Consider the following 24,888-nt stretch of genomic DNA (forward strand, 5'->3'; position numbering starts at 1 on the left):
CGTTTTGAATAGCGACTGTAAATCTTTCCTGTGTTCTAACTGCCTGGGTGGGGCGGGGAGGAGGGACAGCGATTGGTGCAGTGGTACCTGGCCAGTGCAAGTGCAGAGGCTGGGAGGCAGTTTCCTGCAGAACTTCGGAGGCGGCAGCTGTCCTGAGAAGCACCCAGGTGAGTCCTGCAGTGCTCTGAGCGTACTAAATCCCTGGAAAGGGGGCTGTTACAGCTCAGCATGGCCAGGGCTGGGCTGGGCTAGGACAGGCTCAGGGTGACGCTGCAGAGCACTCTCTTAAACACTGATACAGCCACATCGCACAGTCCTGCAATCTTCTCTGAGTTCCCAGCCAAAGCAGGATTGGGCTACATCGGTACATAAGAAAGCTCCAAAGTGAGGAAGGGTGGGCACGGGGAAGGCTCCGGATTTGGGACTCAGGAGATCTCACACCCTGGGCAACCTGGGCTGAGTCACTTTGTCTGTCCAGGCTCCGTTTCCCCATCTGTAAAGGGAGAATAATACGGCTCCCTTCCTTGGGGGGCTGCGGGGTAAATCCAGTCACAGTGGTGAGCGCCCAGAACAGGCAACAAATGAAATTGAACTTGCTGGTGGTTTGTTAGGAGAGGCTCTTTCCTCCTTGGAGCCAATAACGAAGCAAAATCTGGCATGGTTACGGGGTGGTGAAGGTGCTGCTGTTCCGCAGAAGCCTCACGGCCAAGGCTACGACTCCTCACTTTCACGAAAGATGCTCTGGGACTTTTCCCAAGGCTCAGGGTGCTGCTGACCCAGTGCCCTGGCCAAAATCCAGCCTGGCCAATGAAAAAAGAAAAGGAGTACTTGCGGCACCTCAGAGCCTAGTGAATGGTGCAAGGTGATAGTAAGGGCAAGGACTGCGAGGGGTGTGTTAGCAGTCAGTGCTCATCAGGGTAGTAACAAGTGACACAGCTAATGGCCATTTGTCACATCTCTGAGACTGGGTACGAGTCTGTCCCTAAAAAGCGGAGAGGAAGCGGGAGGAGGCACCTGAAAACTCTAGGTGTTGGGGTTTTTTTTGCAGATAACGTAGAAATTAGCGGATAGGAGCACTATCTAATTCCTATATTAAAAAAAGAGGATTTAATAAATATTAGACCCATTCAGTTCTAATACTAACATGTTCTCACATCTTGTGTCAAGTCACTTAAGTAGCACTGGTTAGGTTTAAAATGTTAATGTATATTCTTTGTTACTAATTCTTGAATACAACCATCGAAACAATTCTAGAAAAATCTAGATTACTTTCTATCACTTTCTTTGCAGTTCACCAAGCTGGGAATAGATCATTTAACGTTGGAAACATCCTACTAGCAGGGCCGGCTCTAGGATTTTTGCCGCCCCAAGCCAAAAAATTTGTTGGCTGCCCCAGCTTTTTTTTCGTGCCCCTCCGCCCCCGGCTCTGCCCCAACTCCACCCCTTCCCAACCTCTTCCCCAAATCCCCGGCCCCGCCTCCTCCCCCAGGCATGCCGCATTCCCCCCCCCCCCGCATTGCTTCCTGCGGCTCCCTCCCTCCCAGGCTTGAGCGCGAAACAGCTGTTTGGCGTGCGGCAAGCCTGGGAGGGAGGGGGGAGAAGCAAAGCAGTGGTGGTGCACTCGGGGGAGCAGGCGGTGGCGGAGCGGAGGCGAGCTGGGGCGGCGGGAGCACATTTCTAGGGGCGGCGTGGCCGGCGCCGGAATGCCGCCCCCTGAAATGTGCCACCTCAAGCACCTGCTTGTTTTGCTGGTGCCTAGAGCCGGCCCTGCCTACTAGGGCAAGGCCCCGTGAGTTTATACTGCACTTGCCTGGGGTCTAGAGGTGTTACCTCACTACAGATAATAGACTAGAAACTAACCTCAAACAGGAGTGAAACTGACACTTTCAAGTCACTTTCACACGAGCGCCAATCCCAAATGTTTAAAAAATCATGAATCAGGCTCACCCAAAATCGTGACATTGGCTTTAAAATCATGAAATGATGTAAAAATAACAGATTTGGGTTTCTTTTTATTGGCCTTCTGCTTTTTTGAGCCTTTGGGGTGCCCTGGGGGGTCACATTTTGAAGCTTTCTCCGCAGTCTCCTCCATGAGGATTAGAAACTTCATTTTTCTTTAAGAATGAAGGCTGAAATGATCACATATCCACTTGACTCCAGGAGCTGGGGCTTTAGAGAAAACAATTATCACGAGACTCATGACGAAATCAGAGTTGCAAACAGTGCTTTTACTTCTGTTTAAAGGCTAGTTACTTTCCAGAAGGCTCTGAAACACAACACTCCAGCGACTGAGTTGCGGTTCTCACAGGAGGATATTTAAAACCAAACACCAAGAAAATTCTACATTTTAAAGTTAAGAAAAAACCCTGAGACTTCTGAGGTATCTCAGGGCCTCTGCAGGCAGGAAAGGAAAATAAACAGGCACAGGAGCTTTGGGCAGTGCTTCCTTTAGAAAGAAAGTGGGAGGGTCAAATCTTCTAGCCCTTACTCAAGTAAAACATGGATTGCCATCAGCGCCTCCACTCACCGCTGTAAACATCACGGTGACCATGTGATAACGTGTGGGGTCAATAACTATACGCTTCATACTTCAATATCTGAGCCATCTTACCCAGAGTTACACAGCTTAGATGCACAGGCTCAGGGACTGGATTTTCTGAACAGTGCTGACCACACATGATGCCCCGTGAATAATACAAATCGTGACAATAATTGTCGACTTTATGGACTCTCTGGATGCAGTTTCTGTTCTTTGTTCTGGCATTAGCCTGGATACTGCTGAATCCCTAAGAATTTGAGGCACAAACACATCACATACTTACATGGCACTTCCTCGTTCCTTCCTTTTCTCAAACTTAGAACAAAAAATGACTGAACAAAATGGTTAAGTTAAAATTGCCCAGTAGCCATTGCTCTGTGACCCAGCCTGGGGCAGAACCTGCCACCCCTGGGAAGTTAAGTGATCTCCTCTCACCTGACTCTCATTCTCCAGCCTTTCTAACCTCTGTGCTGCTTTTCATGCTGTCAGCCATGACCTCTGTCCTGGGACCGTTTGCTGGAGTCTCAGAGAACTGGCCGCCTTGGTTTTGCTCCCATCTACCAGAATCCTCTTTTTTTTGCAGCATGCAGCAGAGATAGAGGCTGGTCTGCTGGGTAGGGAGCTAGCCCTGAGAGACCTGGGTTCTACCCCCGACCATGGACTTCCTGTCTGACCCCAGGCCAGTGCTTTAAGGACACAATTTCAAAGGTTTTTAGGCACCCAAAGATGCAGCTAGATCTCTAATGGGGTTTACAAAGCACCAAACCTTCTAAGTGCATTTGAAAATCTCACTAGGTGCCTAAATACCTTTGAAAATCTGGCCTTTAGTCTGTGTGTGCCTCAATGCCCCATCTGTACAATGGGGATAACAGCACCGCTCTGCCTCACCAAGGGGCTGGGAGGAGAAATAGGTTAGAAATTGTGAGGTGCAGCCTCAGATACTGTGGTGATGAGGCCACATAAGTATCACAGGTAGAGTGGGAACCTCTCTATACACTGCTAGCCCTGCCCTGGGTCCGACCCCTTCTTTCCACCTGCGCCCCCAAATCTCCCTCTTTTCTGAACCTAACCTGGGCTCAGTGCTTTGCTGTATTTTTTCTGAGCCCGCCCCCACCTGTGTTCTCTCTAAAACAACCCTTCTCCCTCTCCCCCCTCCACAGAGGGATTCCTCTTTTAAAGGCTACACTACCATACCCTTCATTTAATCACCAGCCCTTTCTTATCTTAATCACCTGCCTCTGTTTGGAAACAAAATAATGGCTCCCTGCCCCAGGGGCACCTCTCCTCTCCACTAATGCTGGGCTGTAGTTAAGAGCTCCACCTGGGAGGCTTTTGGCCTCCCCCAAATTGGTGCCCTTGTGTCTCCCCAGAGCTGGGGTGAGATGCCCAGCTGCCGGACACAGGCCCATGCTACGTCTGATCGAGCTAGCATGCTAAAATGTAGCTATAGTGGCAGGAGAGATGGGATGGGCTCACCACCCTGACTCTGAGCACATCTGAACCCCATAGGCCTGTATTCGGGGCGGCTAGCCCCTCCTGCTGCTTGGACCACCGCACTTACATTGGCTCAATCAGCGCAGGGGTGTCGCCTCAATCTGGGAACCCCCTGCCAGCTCCAGTGCAGACTCGCTCCGAGTCTAGGGTGTCAGTCCCACAGGCGAAACCACAAGTGGTGACCCTGTCTGTCAGACACTAGCCTAGGGGCCAGCTCCGTAGCTGGTGCCAACTGACATAGCCCCAGTGACTTCAATGGAGTGGCACCAGTTTACACCCGCTGAGAATCTCAGCCCCTTTCCCCTGTACCCCAGCCTTTCCTCTGGGCCACCCTTGCTGGGTGGAGATGCTGGCAGCTGGGGGCTCCTTTCCTGCTGTAGCCATAGGTCCAGTTAGTTATGAGTTCCAGGAAGCTGGGAGGAAATCAGATTTTCTGTGGTTCTTTCTTCTCTGTTGACTCCCTTCCTCTCTGTGGAGCAAAACTGAGGTTTCTCAGCACGTTAGTGATCGATGCAAGTCAAAGAGGCTTTGGGCTGGATTCTGGCCCCGGCCTGGGGGCTCCACTCCAGTGGGTGGCACAAAGCAGCTGGAAAAATGGCATAACTGGCTACCTGGGAATTCTCCCCCAGCTTGAATCGGGCCGGGTTGTGCCTAGTCAGCAACCCAGCTCTGCTTTTGAAGGTGCCATCTTCTATGTGAGGATCTCAGCTTTCATTAAAACAAAAAACAGTAAGTCTCCAGCTGTCCTGGTTGTGAAGAAACCCTTGAAAGGTGAAGTGAGTATTATCAATGCAGTGATGCCTGAGTTTGCAGAGAGCCTGAAGCAACAGCCCTTAGAGGGGCAAATTGCCCCATGAATTTCAGGGGGTGTTAATATAGGTGCCCAGTAATAAAGCAGCAAAAACTTACAACAAACTGGGTCATGGCTGGGCCCAGAATCTGGGCCAACAAAGCTGGCAGACAGCCACTTTTGCCCCTGTCCTGCCCAGAAAGGAGCACAGCCCCTACCAGTGCCAAATCTAGGCCTCTGAACATCTGCTGAATCAGAAAGTGCTGTTACACGTGAGTGCACTGAAATGCTCAAGGCAGGATGCAGGGAAGCTGTTTTGAGTTCCTGGGACAGAATCCCATTCCTGCATCTCCAAGGGCCACCAGCTGGTCCCCCCCAACTCCCACGCAGGACTGACGTGGAGAAGACTGCAGTGCTGAAAGCAGGCACCTGCACCTGTAGGGCTCCCCGCTCCTTTCACGGACAGGTATAATCTGTCTTTGGTGCTGTCTGCTAGTTCATTGCCCCTGCCCACCCAACAAAGACTCATCTTTAGGGTACGAATGAGCAATGGGCGAATCATGAAAAGTGCAGAGGTCCAGACCAGCGTGGAAAAGTTTGGGGAGAGAGGCTCAGAGAGGAGTCTGTGCTGGTGTAACTTACATGGAGAAAGGGAGATATTAACTTCCCCACGTTGGAGTCTCTTAGACTCCTTGTGGCCTGGCCCAGTGAGCTCCCCTGTCACAAGGCTTGTGATCACAGCTGGTTGGGAAATGATGTTTCTTCCCCATGAAAAATTTCGACAAAACTGCAAAATGTTTCACTTTTTTCTGTCACAACAAATTTCCTCGTAGAAAGTAAAACCTGAAAAAAATGTTCAGTTTTCAGCAACCCAAAACCCTGAAATTTTAGTTTTTTGATTGCAGGAAACAAACAAACAAAAAATCAGATTTCAGTTTTTTGGGGAAAGTTTTTGATGAACACAGAAGCTTTTGCTGAAAAATTCCCATTGGGTCCCAGGCAATTGACACTGAACACGTTCCATCGAAAGGTTTTTTCTATCAGCTCTAGCTAGAATCCTCTCTACTCCCTCCCATTCCCCCTCTGATCCCCATTCCCACGCCCGTCAGAGCCCCAAACCAACCACCGCCCTGCGAGCCACGAACCCCCCTTTCCTCCTCACTACTGGCTCTCCCAGCCCACTCCTGCAGCCGCTGCCCCTGCTTTCAAGACTGGGGCCCTGCAGTGGCGAAGGGCCTGGCTGCTGGGTCACAGCATGGCACACGCTGTACATTTGCCCCCCGCGCCGAGGCTTCCCTGTTACTGCACCCTTGTTGGTGCAAGTCCTTGCAGGGGCGGATTCTGTGCTGTGAAACTACAGGGGCTGAGTCCTCAGGGATGGCACGAGCGGTCTGAATTAGGTGAACCCAATCCGGCTGATACAAGAGCTAGGCCCTCCCTGAAGCAACCCGAAACAGGATGGTTTCTATCCAGGTACTTATGTCCTTGTCATAAAGGTTCATTAAGGGCTGGATTCTGCCAGCCCTGCTCACGTTTAGCATTACCTTACATCATGTTGATTTCAGGGGGGCTCCGCGTGAGTGGGGGGCAGGGGATGGGCAGGATCCAGCCCTAAATGCCTTTTGGTTTCATTTGATCTTAGATCTTAAGACGTTTTTAAGGCCCGATTTGACAAAGCCCTGGCTGGGATGATTTAGTTGGTGTTGGTCCTGCTCTGAACAGGGGGTTGGACTAGATGACCTCCTGAGGTCTCTTCCAACCCTAATCTTCTATGATTCTATGTGTTGAGACTTCGACTACATCCCCATAGACCCCCCCGCCTTGGGCAGGCTACCCGAACCTGCTGGAGTAAGCTACATCACCTGGGCTACCCGGCTGGCTCAGAGGGAAGAGCCCCCCTCTTGACACATCAGCAACGCTCAGTGTTTTGATGCCCCTGCTTACCCGCTTCCTGGAACAGTGGGCAGCAAAGGGGTAGAGGTTTGGCTCCATCCCCAGGTGGTCAGTGCAGCTGAGCCAGGGGTGGGATGCCTGGAGGGAATTGTGTCCCTTTGCCACGGGGCCTTTCCTGGGATCCTGCAGCAGTTGTGTCCAGGTGACAAAACCTAGCTCTGAGCTGTCCGATAAGCTCCTGTCCTACACTTGACCTTCTTGGCCTCCTGTGAACAACACGTGAATGCCCTGAGGCCTCACGGGCCTGGTGCATGGGGGGAGCATTTATTCCAGTCGAGTCTGCACGTTTGTTGGGTCTCACTCCATTAGCAACTCAAGGTCACCCACTCCGTCAACACATTAATCACCCGCTCACTCCAGCTAGATGCCAAACATCAGCTATTATTAGCACAATGCGGCTTTACCTGGTGCAGGATCTTTTCTATAAACTGCTTCCCGGTGTGCAGCAGAGCTAAATAACCCCTCGCTCTCCAGCGACATTCTGTCTTAGAAGCTCGCCCCTGGGCATTAGGCCACCCCAAGGAGGGTCCAAGTCCCACTGACTTTGTCTCAAGAGATCCGGGCAAGGGCCAAAGCTGTCGTCAGGTGTGATATGAAATGAGAGGGTGAGTCAGTGAGTTGGCAGGGAGTCTGTTCTGGATTCTGGGAAGGGCAGAGGAGAAGGTTTTCACCACAACAGAGGTGATGGGAGGGGGGACGGGGACGGGATGGGACTAGACAAGCTTGGAGAGCGGGGAGGGGAGCGACCCAGGGCTCAGTGTCACCAGTGTAAGTGTAGAATTAATCCATTGAAGTGAATGGATTTGCAGCCGTGTAACATCAAATTCCAGCCCAGGGTCCATAAGGAGGCTGTTTCTGACCCAGCAATGCAGTACCCCAAGGCTGGGTTGTTGGGGAAGCAGCAGCTGGGGGAGGTAGGCCGCCCCACCACACATGCAGACCAGGGCAGCCGAGCCTGTCGTTTGCCAAAGCTGTATGGTCGCTGATAGCGAAATGGTTCCTGGTTAGCTCCGTGCTGTCCTTTGTAACATGGGCCTCTCCATAGCCCAGAACCCCCTACGGCGAGGCAGCCCGGAACCGCCTCTTACCCGGTTTGCACAGGGACCTGCTACTCCTGGCCTGGAGGCATCGCTGGCCTATGGCGACAGCAGGGTCCTGGAGGGTGCGGAGGGAGCACCAGGCTGCTCAGGAGGCAGAGAGGATTCTCGTGCTAGAAGAAAGCTGGAGGCCCTGGCCCAGAACACGCAGGACAATCCGAGGTAAGAGCCGAGATGGGTGGAAATGCTCCTACTCCAGCACGGGTGGCAGAGTTGGCGAAGGCCTCCTGGGCCATCTAGTCCAGATGGGGCGTAAGCAGCATTCTCCTCTGCCAGCAGGCCCTCAAGTGTGACACCTGTACCCCTTTGGGGTGGGGCCCCAGGCACCTTCCCAGCTGGAGCCTTGCAGTTCCTAAAGCCCCCACTCTATGGTGTGTCGTTGTTAACTTCTGTGTTAATAAAGCCAGGCCCCAGCAGGCTGATGGTCCTTTCTCTGCTATGCTTGATCGAATAACCCCTGCTCCACACTCCGTACTTGTCTAGGGGCTTGTGTGCGTCTCCCTGCTCTGTCTGCCTGTGTTGTTCTGTGGCTGCTCCAATTGGGCTTAGATTTCAAATGGCTGCCCGCAAATCACTGCACTGGGTTTGATCCAGGGCTGCCGGTCAGCTGTATTTAATAACATCCGGCTGGGATTTCTAAGGTGCCCCTTCGGCCTGTACTGCCTTTCCCTTGACATTTGCCTGCAAAGAGAGCTGCGGAAGGACAAAACCCAGCTGCTGGGTGGGTCTCGCTGGCAGTAGCTGGACTGAAAATGAATCTCGGAATGAACTCATGGAATATTTCAGCCTTAACAAAGCTGCCCCCACAGGGGAACTTTGTTTCCTGGTTAATAACCGAGCTGGTTGAAAAGTATCTATGTGCTTCTCCCATCCTCCGAGAACCTGTTCCTCCGAGTGCAGAACAAACGATCAGTTTCTGCTTCAGTGCCAGACCCTGCACTACTGACCAGCTCCGCTCACTTTCCTCCGGTGAGGGATGTGCAACCTCTGTTTACAAGGGGGCTGAAAAGAGCAACCCCAAAAACCCTTCCCTAGGAGCCCAGGCAGGAGAAAATTCTCCTGGTGCCTGGGCCCTGATCTGGGGCCAGGGTTTTTACTGGGTTAGCTACAGTCCCTTGGCAAAAGGAAAGGGGATTTGCCCTGCAAAGATCAAACTCATGCCCTGTGGGGTTTAGCTGACCCTCCTTGTAACATGCGATTTACCTAGCCCCAGCAGAGTGTGTCTGACTCACCCTGTCCCACTGGTGCCCCCTGTAGGCTGCCTGGAGTGTGTGAAGCGCCAGCTGTTCCGTGTCGGTGATGACTGGTACTTCCTCTTTTTCCTGGGGTTGATAATGGCGCTGATCAGTTTCGCCATGGATTTCACCGTCTCCAGGGTATCGAATGGTAACTATTGGCTGGTTGTGATCTCTTTCTCTCGACTGAATACTACAAAGCACCCCAGCCTCTGCAGCGAGTACAGCAGAATGATTATCCGCCTGGAGAAACTGAGGCAGGGAGAGGGGCCACAGTGCCAGAGGAGGAGGTAGTATCAGAGATGGGATTAGTACTCAGGTGCTCCTGGCCAGGCCTTGGCTTGCATTGTTCCACTGGATGCGTCTCCTGAATGCCCCATAGTTCTTCTGGCCAAAGGTGCTCAGTGGGGGTTTTCTGGACATGGAGAGAATTCCCTCTGCGCTGTTCCTAGCCTCTGCCTACTCAGAACGTAGGAGCCCCAAGGCAATGGCCTGTCCTAGGAGCGCACGGGGTGTTCTGCAAGACTCTACTGCAGCATCACTTGAGAGGAAGCTCCTGGCCTGGCTGGTCTCTGTGGGGTTCACCGACTGTGCCATGGAAATCTGTGTTTTGGGTTCTCCGTGGGGGATGCTGGCACATGGGGATGACAGCAGAATTCAGTGCAGGGTATCACTGGCTGAGCAAACAGTATAAGCTTAGGGAAAGGAGTTGGGTGGGTAGGGCACTGAACTAGGAATCCGGAGCATCGGGTTCTATTCCTGCCACCGACTCACTGCATGACCCTGGGCAAGTTACCCCCTCCATCCCCTCCACAGCACAGCAACACCTCCCCACCCACACCGCTGGGACCTATGGCTGGAAAGCAGTTGAGAATTTCCCTGTTCCATCTGACGCTCCATTCTGAGGGGATTTTCGGCTGAACCCTAGCAGCCCACACTGACGGGTAAAATACACAAAGCCAGAGTCCATGCCCAGAGGGAAAACTTAGGTTACATTGACACCTAGTGGAGTTCACATGAGATCAAACAGTACCCTGGGAGCTCCTTTGTGTATCTCGGTTAATTACTGTCATGCCCACAGTACGGTCAGAACGATCCACCCCGGGTTTGCACAGAAATCTGAAAGAGGCTTTTATCCTCCCCAAGGAAGCCATTCCAGGTGGAGACAGAAATCCACTTTGTTTTCTTTCTTCCACGTGAAGGAGGAGACAACGAGTGGGAGAGAGATTCCAGACTGAATTTCTGAGCCCGTCTGGAGTGGATTCCAGCTACCCTGCCTGTGCAAATGATGGCACGAACAAACTCTATGGGGCGTGGCGACTTGCTTACCTCAGCTGCCTGTCCTGTGCAGCCCCAGTCTGTTTTCTGAAAGGCAGCAGCTGGGCAGAGCGGGCCCCTACCCAGCGCCGAGGAAAGAGGGATTTGGGTTTCAGATAGGAGCGTGGAATGTGGCCCCAAGAAAGGGCAATAGAAAGAGGGTTCAGATGAAGGATGCCCCATGTATACGACGTATTTCCACAGACCCTCTAGGGCCACTGACATTGATTTTTAACATGAAAAGCTTAGAGTATGTTGGCCACAGGAAACCCTGCGGCCGAACTCATCATAGAGACTGTTCCTACCCCACCCTTTGCCGGTCCTTCTTCCCTTCTCCCAACCGTCCTATCACAACCCACCTCAGTTTGTTTTGGTGTCATGTTTTTATGTAGGGTAATGTTCCAGGGAACACAGAGTTGGAAGCCGTGGTGAATGAAAGGCAGGAAGGGCATTCACAAAATCAAAGAGTTAGATGCTGTATAATAAACCTGTGGAACTCACTGCAATAGGATATTAGTGGGGCAAACAACTTAGTAAGATGCACTATTGCACTGGACACACTTAAATTAGAATGGAATCTGAAGGTTACACTAGGTGGGGTAAAAACCCAAGTACTGCCAATCCTCATACTTCAGGGCATAGGAAGATTGTCAGATGGGGGTCAGGAAGAATCTCCCCGTCTTTCTCCAAGGGATATTATTGTACAATTAGATGTTTGAATGGGATTACCATCTTCCCTTGGCCACTGAGAACTGTTGGAAGGAGTGAACTGGAATAGCTGGACCAATGATCTGTTATGGTGTGGCAGGAGGTGGGATCCCAGAATTGGGATTAGGCCATTGGTATGATCTGGAATGGTGGGACATTGGAACAGTTGGACCGTCGCTCTGTTCTGGTGTGTCGTATGTGGGCTATCAGAACAGATGCAGAACTGGTCTGTTGTGTTGTGAAGGGAGGCAAGATATTGCACTCGTTAGGCCACTGGTCCATTTTGCTACATCACTTCCTTCATGTCTGTTTTACTCATTTTCTAGCACACAAGTGGCTTTACCAGGAGCTCGGGGATCACTTACTGCTGAAATACCTGTCCTGGACGATGTACCCGGTTGCCCTGTCCGCCTTCTCCACTGGCTTCTCTCAGAGCATCACTCCACACTCGGGAGGTGAGTCCGATGTGCTCAGACTCGAGGCTCACAGGTCACAGAGGAGCTGTCTGATTAATAAGAATCATCCCTTTGCCCCATAGCTCCTTACCAGCCTGGTGTCTCTTCTGGAGTCAAGTTCCAGGCTATTGGCTACCCATCCTGATATCAAGTGCTTCAGGGGTGACCCTTCTGTTGCACCATGGGATCATGCTGACCAACATCATGATGGGGACAGTGCAGCCTGATGGGGACAGTGCAGCCCAGTGGGCAGTAAATGCAGTGGTTCTTCCACTTTTGAGAACTAAGCAATGGGGGGTTGGGGAGATGGTCCATCAGATGGTCTATCTCCTAGCGGGTGGCCTACAGAGTGGAGAAAGCTGGAGACAGATGTGCACATCACAAAAATCCTACGACGGTTAGCACTAAGTGAGTCCCTTGTTGGCCATCACAGTAGACAGGTCAAGGACTGGAAGAGCCTTGAAAGTGAACTCCCCTCTCACGCCCCAGGTCTGATGCGTTGAAGTGCATTGGCCGGGCTGCGCGTGGGAAGTTTGTGCTGCTGCTTCCCATATTGTATTGGCTTGGTGGATAAACAGAGGACTTCAGTCTCCAGGGCTGACCCCAGGGAACCTTTCACTGGCTCTCAGTGTCAGGTGTGCACAAAGGTCTTTGCCCTATAGCAAGCAACAGATGGCTTTTTTTTTTTTAATCCCTGGAACCCAACAAATATGGAAAACACCTTGGATAGAAGCAGAGCATCTCTCTGCTTTTGGATGATGTAGTGTCATTTGGTTTGAATTGCAAGTACCCAACTCAGAATACACCCCCTTGGTCTTGTTGATGCTGGGTTCCTGGTTGGAAAACCACTGGAATCCCAGAACTGGAGATCCAGACATTCCTACCAAATGCCTTCACCTCCGTTAACTCTTGGCTCTCCGAGTTGTTTGCTGGCATTCTGGTGTGTCCTACGTTTTTGTGTTTTTCCAGGCTCTGGCATCCCGGAGCTCAAGACCATTCTCACCGGAGTCATGCTGGAGGAGTACCTGGCCATTAAAAACTTTGGAGCCAAAGTGGTGGGGCTGACCTGCACCCTCGCATGTGGGAGCACCATATTCCTCGGCAAAGTCGTTAAGTGTTCCCCGCTCGGTCTCACAGCTGAATAAGGTTGAGGAGACGTTTTGGTTGCTGGTGACTCTGCCATGCTGCCCTCGAGTGGTTCCTCTTGAGGGACCAGGCCGGTGTAGGCCATCGGGGATAATATAAAAAGTACAGAAAGGAGACTCCCTTCCAACTCTTGGGAGGGAGATGAAGTCAAAAGTTGCTGGGGTGTCCCAAGGAGGGTTAGATCCACAGTTGGTGCAAATCCATTGACGTCAGTGGGGCGATGCTGATGTACACCAGCTGGGAATCTGACCCTGATTCAGGGCACCGGAGCCGATCTTTAGCTGTCTGATATCTGAGGGTGTGTCTCAGTCAGGTCGTGTCAACAGATTCCAAGTCCAGCAAGAGAGGGGAATCTCCAGACATATGTGCAAAGAACCCGAGGGCCTTTCTGGGTCTGAGAAGGGGTGTGTCTATAACATGCTCGAGAGCCCCTCCTCTCTGAGCAGCAAACAAACGGAGATGGAAACCATCCAGTGGATGAGCAGCAATGGCGGGTGGATGGGAATTAGCCCATGTCGGAGTGGGGCGGTGGCACTTGAGGTTGAGACCAGCTTGCTGTTTAACAGCTCATTTTCCCAAGTGACTCTCGAAGGAAGCCACTGCCCTTTAGAGAGTCTCTGCTCTTCATGCAAACCACTGAGCACCCAACTCCTCCTCTCCTCCAGGGCCCCTTTGTGCACCTCTCCAGCATGATCGCAGCGTATTTAGGAAAGATCCGAATGTCTGTCGTTGGGGAGTATGAGGTAAGGTGGAGAATGGGGCCACCGCCTGCTGGTGAGACGAGAGGGGACTCAGGGAGGGGTAATACACGCCTCTCCCCAGGGTTGCCCTTATCGACTGATCCCCGCTGGCAGCATAGTGGGACTCCCTGCGAGTCCTAAAGTCTGAGGCAAACCACCCTGCTCTGCATGTGTCTCCGTTCCAGAACAAAAGCAAGCAGACGGAGATGCTGGTGGCAGCCGCTGCTGTGGGAGTCGCAACCGTCTTCGGGGCTCCCATTAGCGGTAAGAGTGCAACTGGCATGACCCGGGGGGGTGGCAGGGGTGGGGACAGTGTCACATGCTGGTGGAGTGTGTGATGCCTCCCCTCACCAGCTGGGTCACACAGCAGAGGTTCCCAAACTTTTCTTATTGCGCTGTACCCCCTGCCGGAGCAACCACCGGCTGCCCCCGTACTGCCTGCCGGAGCAACCACCAGCTGCCCCCGTACTGCCTGCCGGAGCAACCACCGGCTGCCCCCGTACTGCCTGCCGGAGCAACCACCGGCTGCCCCCGTACTGCCTGCCGGAGCAACCACCGGCTGCCCTGGTGTCCCCTGCTGGAGCTACCACCGGCTGCCCCCATACTGCCTGCCAGAGCTACCACCAACTGCCCCCGTACCGCCTGCTGGAGCAACCACCGGCTGCCCCGGTGTCCCCTGCCAGAGCTACCACCGGCTGCCCCGGTGTCCCCTGCCAGAGCTACCACCGGCTGCCTCCGTGCCCCCTGCCAGAGCTACCACCGGCTGCCTGCTTACCCCTGCCCTTCTCATCACTGATACTTTGTGTGGTCATCTTACCACCAGCTGTCTTTAGCCACCTGTCCATATGTCACTGTTACGTACAGATATAGTTATAGTGCAACATATACAACCGAACACCCCCCCCCCCCCCCCAGTTCTGAGCTCAGTTAGACTGGGCTGTTGCTGGGCAACTGAACCTGCGCGGTATGGTGATTGGAGGGGAGGGCTCTATACATCAGTGTCTCTGGGTATCTGTGTTCTCATTGGTACATCTTGAAATACGTTAATTACCGTGTTTTATATAACAAATTCCCACAGAGTTTTAAAGCTCTTGCATACCCCCCAAAATACCTTGTGTACCCCCGTTGGGAACCCCTGACACAGAGGATAACAGCCTTCTATTGGTGCCAGCCAATAGAGTATCTCACATGGTCAAGATCTGTTCTTTGGTGCCGAAAATCTTGGCTTCAAACCCTGCTGCCAAACAATACAGCAGCCCTGGCCCCAACTGGCTCTGCTCTGCCTTGCTCTGTTCCCATTGGTGCTCCTTGCACCCTATCCCACCTTGCCAGTTTCCCTCTTACCTTTCCTATAAGGCTGGTGCTTTTGGAGCCAGCAGGGAGGTAGGAATTCACCTCCTGTTGTCTTCACACCCTTTCTGCTGTTGCTAAATGAATAGCAATTGATCCTGTTACTGTGGAGAGTCAGTAACTCAGAACAAAATGGCACCTTGGCCAAAATGGCAGTTCATGTCTGCTCTGAACTGCGAATGGGACTACCCAGAAGAGAGCCCCCGGGAAGGTGAGATGTCTCTTAAGAAGGAAAACCAGGTGGCAAAACCATGATGACCCTACCTGGAAAGCCAGGGAAATGTTTCTATGTGTATTAGGTTCTGTAAAACCCCTTTTAAAATTCAACAGTATAAACCCTAATGTGGGTCCTTTGAGGAGAAGAGCTGAGAACTGAGATCTCCAGCAGCAGCAGGTGGAAACAATGTCCCTGCTGGAATTTCTGTCACTAGATGCAGAATAGATTCGGAGCTATCCGAGGGCCTGCTCCAAAGGCCTTTGATGTCAATGGAACGACTCTTTAAATCAGTCCCTTCTTGCATTGCTATGTCTCCAGTGCTGTGTTTTCCCCCTACGCTGACAGCAGCTATGTATTGCTCAGCCTAAGGGACTTTTATTTCAGATTAAAGAAAGTAACTGACAAAGAAAGAACGAATATAAAGTCTCCAAGGGTGAGAGCGCACAATGCCTTGCTCTGTAACATGCTGCATCGGCACTGAGACACCAAATTGGCAGTGGCCTCACAGCAGCAGGTTGGGGGACTCCTCTGCACTTCAAAGATTAGCATTTCTTCTCCATCACGTAACACCATCACCAGCGGTGCTGGAGGTGGAGGAGTCTAAGTGGCCTCTTTGTGAATGGCCCAGACTCCTGGTGTGAGGATCTGGGCCCTTGAGGCTGTATGTTTTCCCCAGGGCATAAAGTTTAATAAGCACTTGAGAGTTTGCCAGGAGATAAGGCACAAGCACCTGGCTCAGTCTGGGTCTGCTCTGGCTGCTGTCTGCATCCAGCTCACCCAGGGCCTGCTCAGATGCTTAACGTGAGTTGTTGCCTCTCATTTGCCATCCTAGTAACCTGAGACCTCTATTTCCCCAGGGGTCCTGTTCAGCATTGAGGTGATGTCATCCCACTTTGCGGTCAGGGACTATTGGAGGGGCTTCTTCTCTGCCACCTGCGGAGCCTTCATGTTCCGCCTGCTCGCCGTCTTCAACAGTGAACAAGGTACAGGGAGCAGCGCTGGCTGAGCCACCAGGACTGATGGGATGGCCCACGAGTGAAGAGAAGTTCAAACCACACATGGGTATCCATGTGCACAGCTGGGCTGCCCCATCCCTGAAATATAGGGTGACCAGACAGCAAAAGTGAAAAATCGGGACGGGGTGGGGGGTAATAGGAGCCTATATAAGAAAAAGACCCAAAAATTGGGACTGTCCCTCTAAAATCGGGACATCTGGTCACCCTACTGAAATATCCCTCCTCCAGGCTACCGGCCCTACCGCCTTGTGTTGGGAGCCTATGAGATAAGCAGCATCAGGCTGGGTCAGAACTTGGAAGTGAGACCTTGGCTGGGAGATTGTGTCAGGAGCTACAGCTACAGTGCAGAGTTATTCTGCTGACTCACACTGGCAGTCAGATTGGGTGGGTCCTATTAGTTCCAGCTCCGCAATACCTAAGGGATGAGAGTCCTCTTTAAATCAGAAGGAACAAGGGGAAGGAACTCAGCTAGTTACATTCTATTTTACTATATACCTCCTGCACCTTGCATACGGTATTCTCCACTCCCTACCCAAAAGTGTTGTGGGTATGCTTTTGTCACGTGCTGTGCCCACCCCAGAAGTGGCTGCATTTTAATGGTGGTTGAAAGATTCCTTTGTAAAGCAGTCTGTAGTTTGCAGAGTGCTTGCTATTCATCAGGATGAAAGGTGCTCCATTCAGGCAGAATGACATTTCTTTTTTTAAACAAAATCCTGGATGAGAAAAGAATTCATCTTTCCCCTGACTGAGGTCAGAACAACCCAGCAAAAGACACTGATCTTTGAAAGCAGCCTGGCAGGCTCTGGGCTGAGTATTGGTCCTGTATCCTGCTAAAATCAGCTTGTTAACAGTGCATGATGCATCGTTTATGTCCTGGATGCTGCTGACAGAACCATGGTCTGTTATAGCATGGTCTGGACCCCAGCGGTGCAATTTCAGACATGGCCCTGCTTGAAAAAAATTGATAAAGCCACCTGTAGTGTTAGCCAAAAGCATCCCAGGCAGCCTGAATGAGGCTCGTAACCTGTGTCAATTTGCAGCATTGGATCTGAAATGACTCTGCCAGGCCAGACTCTAACGGCTGTTTGTTCGCAGTATAAAAGCACTGGCCATTGGCCCGATTGGCCGCGGTTGCTGCCACCACAGGTCACGGTTGAGCGGCATCTGCAGAGCCGTGTCTGTGGACTGGAACAGGGGGCTGAGATGGGGGGGCTGCAGGTCACGGCTGAGGTGCCTGGGAAGAGCTGTGTGTGGGCAGGCAAGTCACCTCATTTCTTCCCTGGCCTTTAAACTGTCAAAGAACAGGACAGAGTCTGAGTCACACCGAAAGGATCAGTTTAGAGACCCGGCGGGGGAGAGTGCCGGATGCTGCTAGCATGTCTTAGGAGGCTGTGAGATGCCAGCTCCACCTGGAAATCCAAAGCAGCCAGCCAAGCTAACCCCCAACACGGCTGGCTGGCTTGGGCTGGTGCCCTAGCCTCAGAGCCGTGCTCTGAGAACCCGTCCGTGGGGCCTGTGGAAGAAGGAGGGCTGGTGGCATCCCCCCGACACATGGCTGGGAATCATCTTCCACTGGTGGGGTGGGCTCTTCTGGGCTGGGGGTCAGGAGGTAACGTTCTTTGTTGCGCAGTTGGGGATGCATATATTATGTCATCATGGCGGCTGGGTTCTGGTTTGCCCTCGTCCCAGCGTCACTCGGGCCAGTCTGCTGGCACAGTCCAGCTGCTGCCGCCACCATGGGAGTCTGTGATATACACTCGGCTCCCTATTGGCTAATCAGGGCACCAGAACGGGGGCCAGTGGCCACGGCCCCCCCTTTTTCCCAGAGGTAAGAGTGAACAACGAGGGCAGAGAGGAGCAAGAGGGTGGCGGGGTCTTGGAGGGAAGGGACGGCACAGGAGCAGGGCCTCGGGCCTCGGCCCTCAGGGGAAGAGGCAGTGTGAGCGCAGGGGTTCAGGGGGAAGGGGCAAGGCAGGGACGGGGCCACGGTTCGGACGCCTATGGCGCCTCCACTTTTAGGGTGCTTCTGCCGCTCCTGTGGCTAATGCTAATAGAACTGGAGGGCGCGTGTCGAATTGGCCTGGGGTGTCCATGGTTGTGACTTTTGACTCTTTCTCTCAGAAACCATCACTGCTCTATTCAAGACCAATTTTAAGATTGATTTCCCCTTTGATCTCCCAGAGACGTTCTTCTTCATGGTGCTCGGGTAAGAGCAGGCCCAGTCTGGTCTGGTTTTCTTTTGTTCGGTGCAGAGGTGTCACTTTCAAAGGAAGGGGCGACAGCCCAGTGGATAGCTTGCTGCCCTGGGGCCTCGCAAACCTGCAGCTGCTGTGGGCAAGTTACTGAGGCAACACTCTGCCATCTATACAACGGACACACAAGCAGTGCCCTACCGCACCGGGTGCGTGAGGATGAAATCTATGAAGAGCTGGGAGGTGCCGTAGATAGTCACTAGCCAAACCTAGGAATAGCTACATTCATGTTTTCTTTATGCTACTCCATGAATATGCCTGGTAATGAAATCACCCTTGAATCCACCCATGTGCAGATCTCTGACTGTCTTGGAGGACGCCGGCTGCTCTCGGGGGAGAAGTGGGGGGTAATTCCTGCTTTTCGTTCTCTTCTCTCGGCAGGGGGATCTGTGGGGTTCTAAGCTGTGCGTATCTCTTCTGTCAGCGCTGGCTCCTGGGATACGTCCGGAGGAACATGATCACTGCCAAGCTGCTGGCTACAAAGTAGGCGTTCTGGAGGGAGGGGTGTTCTCGGCAGTGGGGGCTGTTCCCAAAGTGCAGCAGGACGGGAAGCGTGCAAGCCATGTGTGTGGCCGAAGATCTTCTCTGCCCAGGCCCTGTCTCCCTCCTTGTCCCTCCAGCACCCTCCGTGCTGCCCTGGATATCATCTCCCACCACATCCATCCTGGTCCCTTAGCTCAGTCCCCAAGACGCACTGGCAGGTGCCTGACTATTTGTTCCCTCCTAACCAACTGCTGGCAGTGAAGGCTCCATGCTGGAGCGTTCTCTGCCTGCTCGGCTCCTGCGCTGCCCACAAGGGGGTGGTTTGTCTCCTCCTCCTCTGCTGCAGGAGGGAAAGGAAACCTCCCTCCTGCTCCAGAACCTTTGCTGGCTTTTCACCCCAGCGGAGAATTCATGGGCCCATTGCAGCTTGGCTACCCAGCCTGTGTGACCTGCCATCTCCCTGACCCTCCTTTTCCCCTGTAGTTCAGAGAGCCCCATTCCAGGGTCGCCGTGTGATGTTACATGTCACTGATCTGTCTTTTTCAGCAAGCCCATTTATTCCTCCCTGGTGGCCCTCCTGCTCGCCTCCATCACATTCCCTCCCAGCCTGGGGCACTTCATGGCATCCAGGGTAAGTACTGGCCTATCTCGGGATCCCCTCGCCTGTTCTCTGACCAGTGGGGATCTAAGCACTCACTCCAGGGTGGAGAGCAAGAGCCTTTCCCAACCAGCTCTGAAAGACAGGCGACACTGTGGAGAGACCAACTCCCCCCTTCCTGGGGTCTGGCTTTACTAACAAAGTAAATTGTCATCTTCTCACTAAAGTCCAACTCCAACCTTCTCCCCAGGTTGGCTGCATCTATGGCTCCTGTCTCCAGACTCCTCAGCCCACACCCTAGGTCCTCTCTGCCTCCCACCCAAGATCCCTCTGGCAGGGCAGCAGTCCCCTGAAGCCTGTATTTTCCATCAGTCTGGTCTTCCAGGCTTAATACAGCTAGTAGGTATAGCAGGCTGGGGCCAGTTGTACGCCCTCACTCTCCTGACATCTATCTATGGAGCTACTCCTGCTTTACACCAGTGTGGGTGATAAGAAAATCAGACTATGTCTGAGCACGATAGTGATTCACAGCGTCTCCTCCTCCTGTGCGGGGAAGTGCTTCGACCTGTCTCCTTTCCCAGCTCAGCATGAAGGAGCACCTCACCTCCCTCTTCGACAACCAGACGTGGGGCCTTCTGTCCCAGAACGCATCGCTGGCCAGGCCTCCTCAAGTCGACCCTGAAAACCTGTGGATTGAGTGGTGGGAGCCCAGAATCACCATCTATGGCAGCCTGGCGCTGTTCCTGGTGATGAAGGTATTGGTCCTGTCGAGGTCTCCGTGAGAATGGGTACCATGGGTCTGATTCTACAGGAACCTCAGTGCTCTGTGGAGCCGGGAGTGCTCAGCCCCTTGCCGGATCGACCTCTAGATCCTTTAGGGAGAGCCAAGAACATGCAGCCTCGTGGAGCAGAGATGGGAGAGGAAAGTCAAGGACCCAGTGGAGTCTGATAGGGGATACAAGGTGGCAGCTCCTGTTGCGTAACCAGAGGGCTCCAAGGTTGTGCCATGTGCACTGGACGGAGGGGGACTGCCCTCGTGAAGGGTCTAGGAGGAGAAGTCTCTGGTTCCTGTTGAGGAAATGTCCCTGTTACTCTTGTGTGAATCTTGCCATTTATACCAGTTGTGTTGGTGGTAGAGTGGTGAGTGTAGCTGCCTTCTAAGCAGTTGACCTGGGTTTGATTCACAGCCAATGCAATAATGGATCCCTCCTACCTAGGGAGGTGGTGGAATCTCCTTCTTTAGAGGGTTTTAAGGTCAGGCTTGACAAAGCCCTGGCTGGGATGATTTAGATGGGGTTGGTCCTGCTTTGAGCAGGGGGTTGGACTAGATGACCTCCTGAGGTCCCTTCCAACCCTGATATTCTATGAAGGGGAAGTGTAGCCAGCAACTCCTGTGCTCCCTCTCTGTGTCATCTGGCAAGGACCTGAGGGCCAGAAGAACCAGATCTCCCATGTAATGTTTGGCCAGGTCAGCTGAGACCAGCTCAGCACAGCTCCTCCTAGTCAGTCCAGGGGAAGGCTTCCTTTTGGGTCCCCTGGCAGAGCTGTCACCTCTGGGCGATGAGGGTATGGCTGTGCACCCTGACGTGGTAATGTGCAGGGTGTCTGTGCAGAGCAGGGCCTGCCTCTGGATGGAGGACTCTGCAAACTGGTTTGGTGGCTAGACACCCCACCCCCACCATCGCGGGCTAGGGATGGCTGGAGTGGGTGCACGTGGGTGGATGTCTCACTCGCTCCCGCTCTCTCGTTCATTCAAGTTCTGGATGCTGATCTTGGCCACCACCATGCCTATGCCAGCTGGATACTTCATGCCGCTCTTTGTATACGGTGAGACCGCTTCACCCTGCCCTTGCACCCATTTCTGATTGGACCATTTGATTGTCCTTGTTACCATAACAGGGAATAAGGGCTGCCAACTGGACCAGCCCTTTATCACTCAGAGTTAAGAGGAGGCTGCTGGGATCTCTCGACACTCAGAGCCCTTGCCCTGCAGAAGGGTCGTGGAGAGAGGGGAAAGCAGCAAGTGCTTAGATCAGCAAGATCCACCCCTGGCTCCTGGGAACTTTGGTTCCTTCTCCGGTGGCACGTACACTCAACAAATCCTGGGCCTTTGCGCTTCTGTCCCAGAGAGGCCCACTGGGAGGTGGGAACGTGAGTCCCTGACCTTTAGATCCGAGCGGCTGGATTCCAGTGGTGAATGTTTTCCCAGGCGCTGCAATCGGGCGTTTGGTGGGGGAAGCGGTCGCCTTTCTCTTCCCCCATGGTATCCAGTCGGACGGTGTAGTTAACACCATCACTCCAGGAGGCTACGCACTGGCAGGTAAGTCTCTAGCATGGGACCTCAACTCAGGAGCCTGGCGAGAGGCTTTGAATGACCAGTGAGACTGCAGTGGTAGGTGCCTTTGCAGGGTGGCTCCAGAATTTAGTGTATTACCCCATATTTCTGGGGTGGTCTCCAGGATCTTTCTGCCTTCCCCCATTCCTTTCCCTTCCCAAAGGCCTGGTGTGCTAGGAGCCCAGCTCCAGCTCAGGGGGGCTGGACACAGCTCCGCCATGGCTGGCAAGGTATGACAGCCTGAGAGAATGATGCAGGAGGATCTGGGAGCTGGACACGAGCTCCCTGGCAGATCCCCCCGCTGAGATCAGTGCCCTTTGTATTGTCCTTCTGGCAGGGGCGGCAGCGTTTTCGGGCTCGGTCACCCACACCCTATCCACTGCCCTGCTGGCCTTTGAAGTGACTGGGCAGATTGCCCATATCCTGCCCGTCATCCTGGCTGTGCTGGTTGCCAACGCGATAGCCCAGAAGTTCCAGCCCTCCTTCTACGACGGCACCATCATCGTGAAGAAGTTGCCCTATCTGCCCCGGATCAGGAGCCGACACATCGGGTGAGCCCCTGGGGAGACGCTGCTGCCACCGGCTGCCCCTGGGAGGGGCGTCTCTGCTGGCCTGGCGCTGGGTTGGCAGCGGTGCAAGAGGGGCAGGTTAGGCAGGCAGCTAGAGCCGGAGGGGAGGGAGGCCCACACCACCCCGGCTGGGTAGCGAATGCAGCGCCTGGCACAGAGACAGAGCTGAGGCAGGAGAGTAGCCCTGGCATACCGTGGGTTAATAACAGATCAACCACAGGGTCCTCAACTCCCACGCCATCCCTGCATCAGTCTGAGGTTCCTGGCTCTGGCTTACACCAGCCCCCCGGTGGTGATGGTTGTCCAGAGGCCTCGGTGCTGGGTCAGAGGAGAGCTCTCTCCCCTTTTTCCTGGCTGACCTTTGGCCCTTCTATCCCCAGCTCCTTCAGGGTGACCACTGACCAGTTCATGAACACCCACTTTGCAGTCCTGGCCAAGGGCGCCAGCTTTGAGGAGATCCTCAGTGTTGTGACCTCTACCGACGACCTGGAGTACCCCATTGTGGAGAGCACAGGTTACCACGCCGCACAGTGCCCAGAGTCGGGGCCACGGGTCCTGCTGGCCCTTCCGCTTGTCCTCTCTGTCCCCCAGCCCCATGGCCATCTCTGTCTCTCCTTCCCTCCCCCGCCCCTCTCCCTTTCCCCTGGAGCTGGGCCCTGCTGCCCTGGACAGCGAGAAACAAGCCTGCTTCCTAGTCTGGCAGGGATGGAGCACCTGGAGCGGTTCCCTTTGATTGACATGGCTGGCATTTCTCCTTGCTACTGAGGGCCCCGGGCTGGACGGGTGGGAGCAAGCCAGTGACATGAGCAGCCTTACCTTGGTGGAGGAGCATCCATGGCTTAACGGAGCCCACGGCATGGAGCTGCCTCCCTGGACACAGCCCTCATGGTGGGCAGGGATGTGCCATCAGCCTGGGCCCATGACCATGAAGTGGTCAGCCAGTGCCAGGGATCTGAGCCACCCATCCAGCTCCTCCTCCCATCTCCTGTCTCCTTCTCCCACAGAGTCTTTGATGCTGGTGGGCATGGTGCAAAGAGCTGAGCTGATCAGGTACCTCCAGGCCCATGATGAAGCCAAGCTGTCCCCCCAGGAGCCAGGGGAGAAGGTAGGTTCAGAGAACTCATCCCCCTGCGGCCCACATGGCCCCTCCAGCCAGCAGCTCTTAGCACAGAGCGAGTGGAGGTTTAGGGGAACGAGACCTGGGAGGGAACTGGTGAGATCCCTGGGCTAGAGGCTGCAGGTCGTCCCCTCTGTCCGGTCAGCCCCACCCTAGTGATGGGAGAGGCTCTTCGGTCCCGGCAGCCCGAGACGGATTGTTCAGTGCAGTCCATTAGGGCGCTTGCTCCAGTCTAGCAAGGGCAGGGCAGGTGGCCACCATGGGTCAGTCCCGGTTTCTTTCCGAGACCGCTGGGTGGTTCCATGTCACACCCGGGGCCCTCCCGGAGCCGTACCCCTTTGGAGAGACCAGTCTGCAGTGGGGGGTTCAGTGCCTCAGGCTGCGATGTGCTGACACCGAGGCCCAGGCAAGAGGCTTGTGGGGGCGTTCAACCCTACGCCAATATCACCGCTGACACCCTGCTGAGGCTCCACCCGCTTAAAGGGGCAGCACCTTGCAATCCGTAAGGTATCGGACCGCAAAGGCACTTCACCGAGTCCTGTCCCCATGGGAGGCAGCGCGTGGGCGGGAAACGCCCCCGAGAGTGCTCTTCGAAAGCGGTACCACTGCGATGGCCTCCTCAGGTCAGTCAATGCCCACCCCCCCGTTGTCTTCCCCGACAGCCTCGCTCCAACGGGACGCTGTGGGACGACTGCACCATCGAGCCAATAACCCTCCAGCTGTCACCTCGGACATCTCTGCACCAGGTAACTGGGCGGGAAGAGGGCCTGGGAGGAAGGGCTCTGGGCAGCTCCAGGCTTGTGTAGGCCCTGCCATCTCCATGTGAAGAGGGAACTGACGGGAGGGGAGGGCTCTGCCGAGATCTGGACGGCGCTGCCCTCCCACGTCACACTCGCTTCTCATTCCCTTCCAGGCTCACACCCTGTTTGAACTGCTGAGCATGCAGCGTGTCTTCGTCACCTCCTTGGGGCGGCTCGTCGGGGCCATCTCTCGGCGCGAGGTAAGGGCTGGGGCCAGCGAGGAATCGGGGGCTGGGGGAGAAGGGCTGACCGGAGAGCTGCTTGGCCAGGGGCTCAAGGACCCATCCTGGATTGGGAAAGGAATGGGCATTGAGGAGGTGACTCAATGGCTATCGATTCCCCGGGGCCGGGGGGGAGCATGGAGCCAGGCGGGGGCATGGCCTTGCCCACCTGCCGCTTTCTCTTCCAGATGAAGAAGGCGATTGAAGACCTGGCAAATCCGAAGACGCTGAAGTGAGCAATTCGGAGCCTGGGAGAGCAGCCCCTTCCCCCTTCTGTGCAGCGGAGCGTGGGACAGGGGATCTCGCTGGGGCACTGAGATCTCAGCAGCAGGGGGGCAGGGCTGGCAGGAGCCCCCGCCTCTTACGTGGGTGTCCCCAATTATTTTTTGTAAATGGAAATGGATTTGAAAACTCCCCCTCCCTTCCTGCTCCCGCCGCAAGGAGCCACGGTTGTGA

At 54.1% G+C, this 24,888-nt stretch overlaps 1 protein-coding gene across 3 annotated transcripts; it reads left to right on the top strand.

The window, feature by feature from the left end:
* Positions 1-61: 61 nt before the first annotated feature.
* LOC102937619 (chloride channel protein ClC-Kb) lies at positions 62-24,888 on the top strand. Of its 3 annotated transcripts, none has more exons than XM_007053135.3 (20): positions 62-167; positions 7,822-8,035; positions 9,131-9,259; positions 11,460-11,588; positions 12,558-12,697; positions 13,400-13,477; positions 13,660-13,738; positions 15,899-16,024; positions 18,179-18,263; positions 18,691-18,792; positions 19,339-19,423; positions 19,972-20,145; positions 21,148-21,217; positions 21,600-21,710; positions 22,063-22,276; positions 22,675-22,808; positions 23,299-23,399; positions 24,074-24,157; positions 24,325-24,411; positions 24,621-24,888. In XM_007053135.3, exons 2-20 carry the CDS (start codon positions 7,915-7,917, stop codon positions 24,666-24,668), a joined length of 2,097 nt encoding a protein of 698 aa, XP_007053197.2. In that variant the 5' UTR covers positions 62-167; positions 7,822-7,914; the 3' UTR covers positions 24,669-24,888. The 3 variants fall into 3 exon arrangements, with proteins under 3 accessions (XP_007053197.2, XP_043387711.1, XP_043387712.1); XM_043531776.1 differs by having other exon boundaries at positions 69-167; positions 7,878-8,035; XM_043531777.1 differs by having other exon boundaries at positions 76-167; positions 7,827-8,035.

Source organism: Chelonia mydas, chromosome 18 (genome assembly GCF_015237465.2).
Source record: "Chelonia mydas isolate rCheMyd1 chromosome 18, rCheMyd1.pri.v2, whole genome shotgun sequence".
Taxonomy (NCBI): Eukaryota; Metazoa; Chordata; order Testudines; family Cheloniidae; genus Chelonia; species Chelonia mydas.

Bases quoted from the DNA above. Each gene is read 5' to 3' on its own strand.
- LOC102937619 (XM_007053135.3), top strand. From the start codon at position 7,915: ATGGCGACAGCAGGGTCCTGGAGGGTGCGGAGGGAGCACCAGGCTGCT. The intron at 12,698-13,399 runs GTTAAGTGTTCC...CCTCTCCTCCAG, and splicing joins CCATATTCCTCGGCAAAGTC to GGCCCCTTTGTGCACCTCTC. The intron at 19,424-19,971 runs GTAAGTACTGGC...CTCCTTTCCCAG, and splicing joins GGCACTTCATGGCATCCAGG to CTCAGCATGAAGGAGCACCT.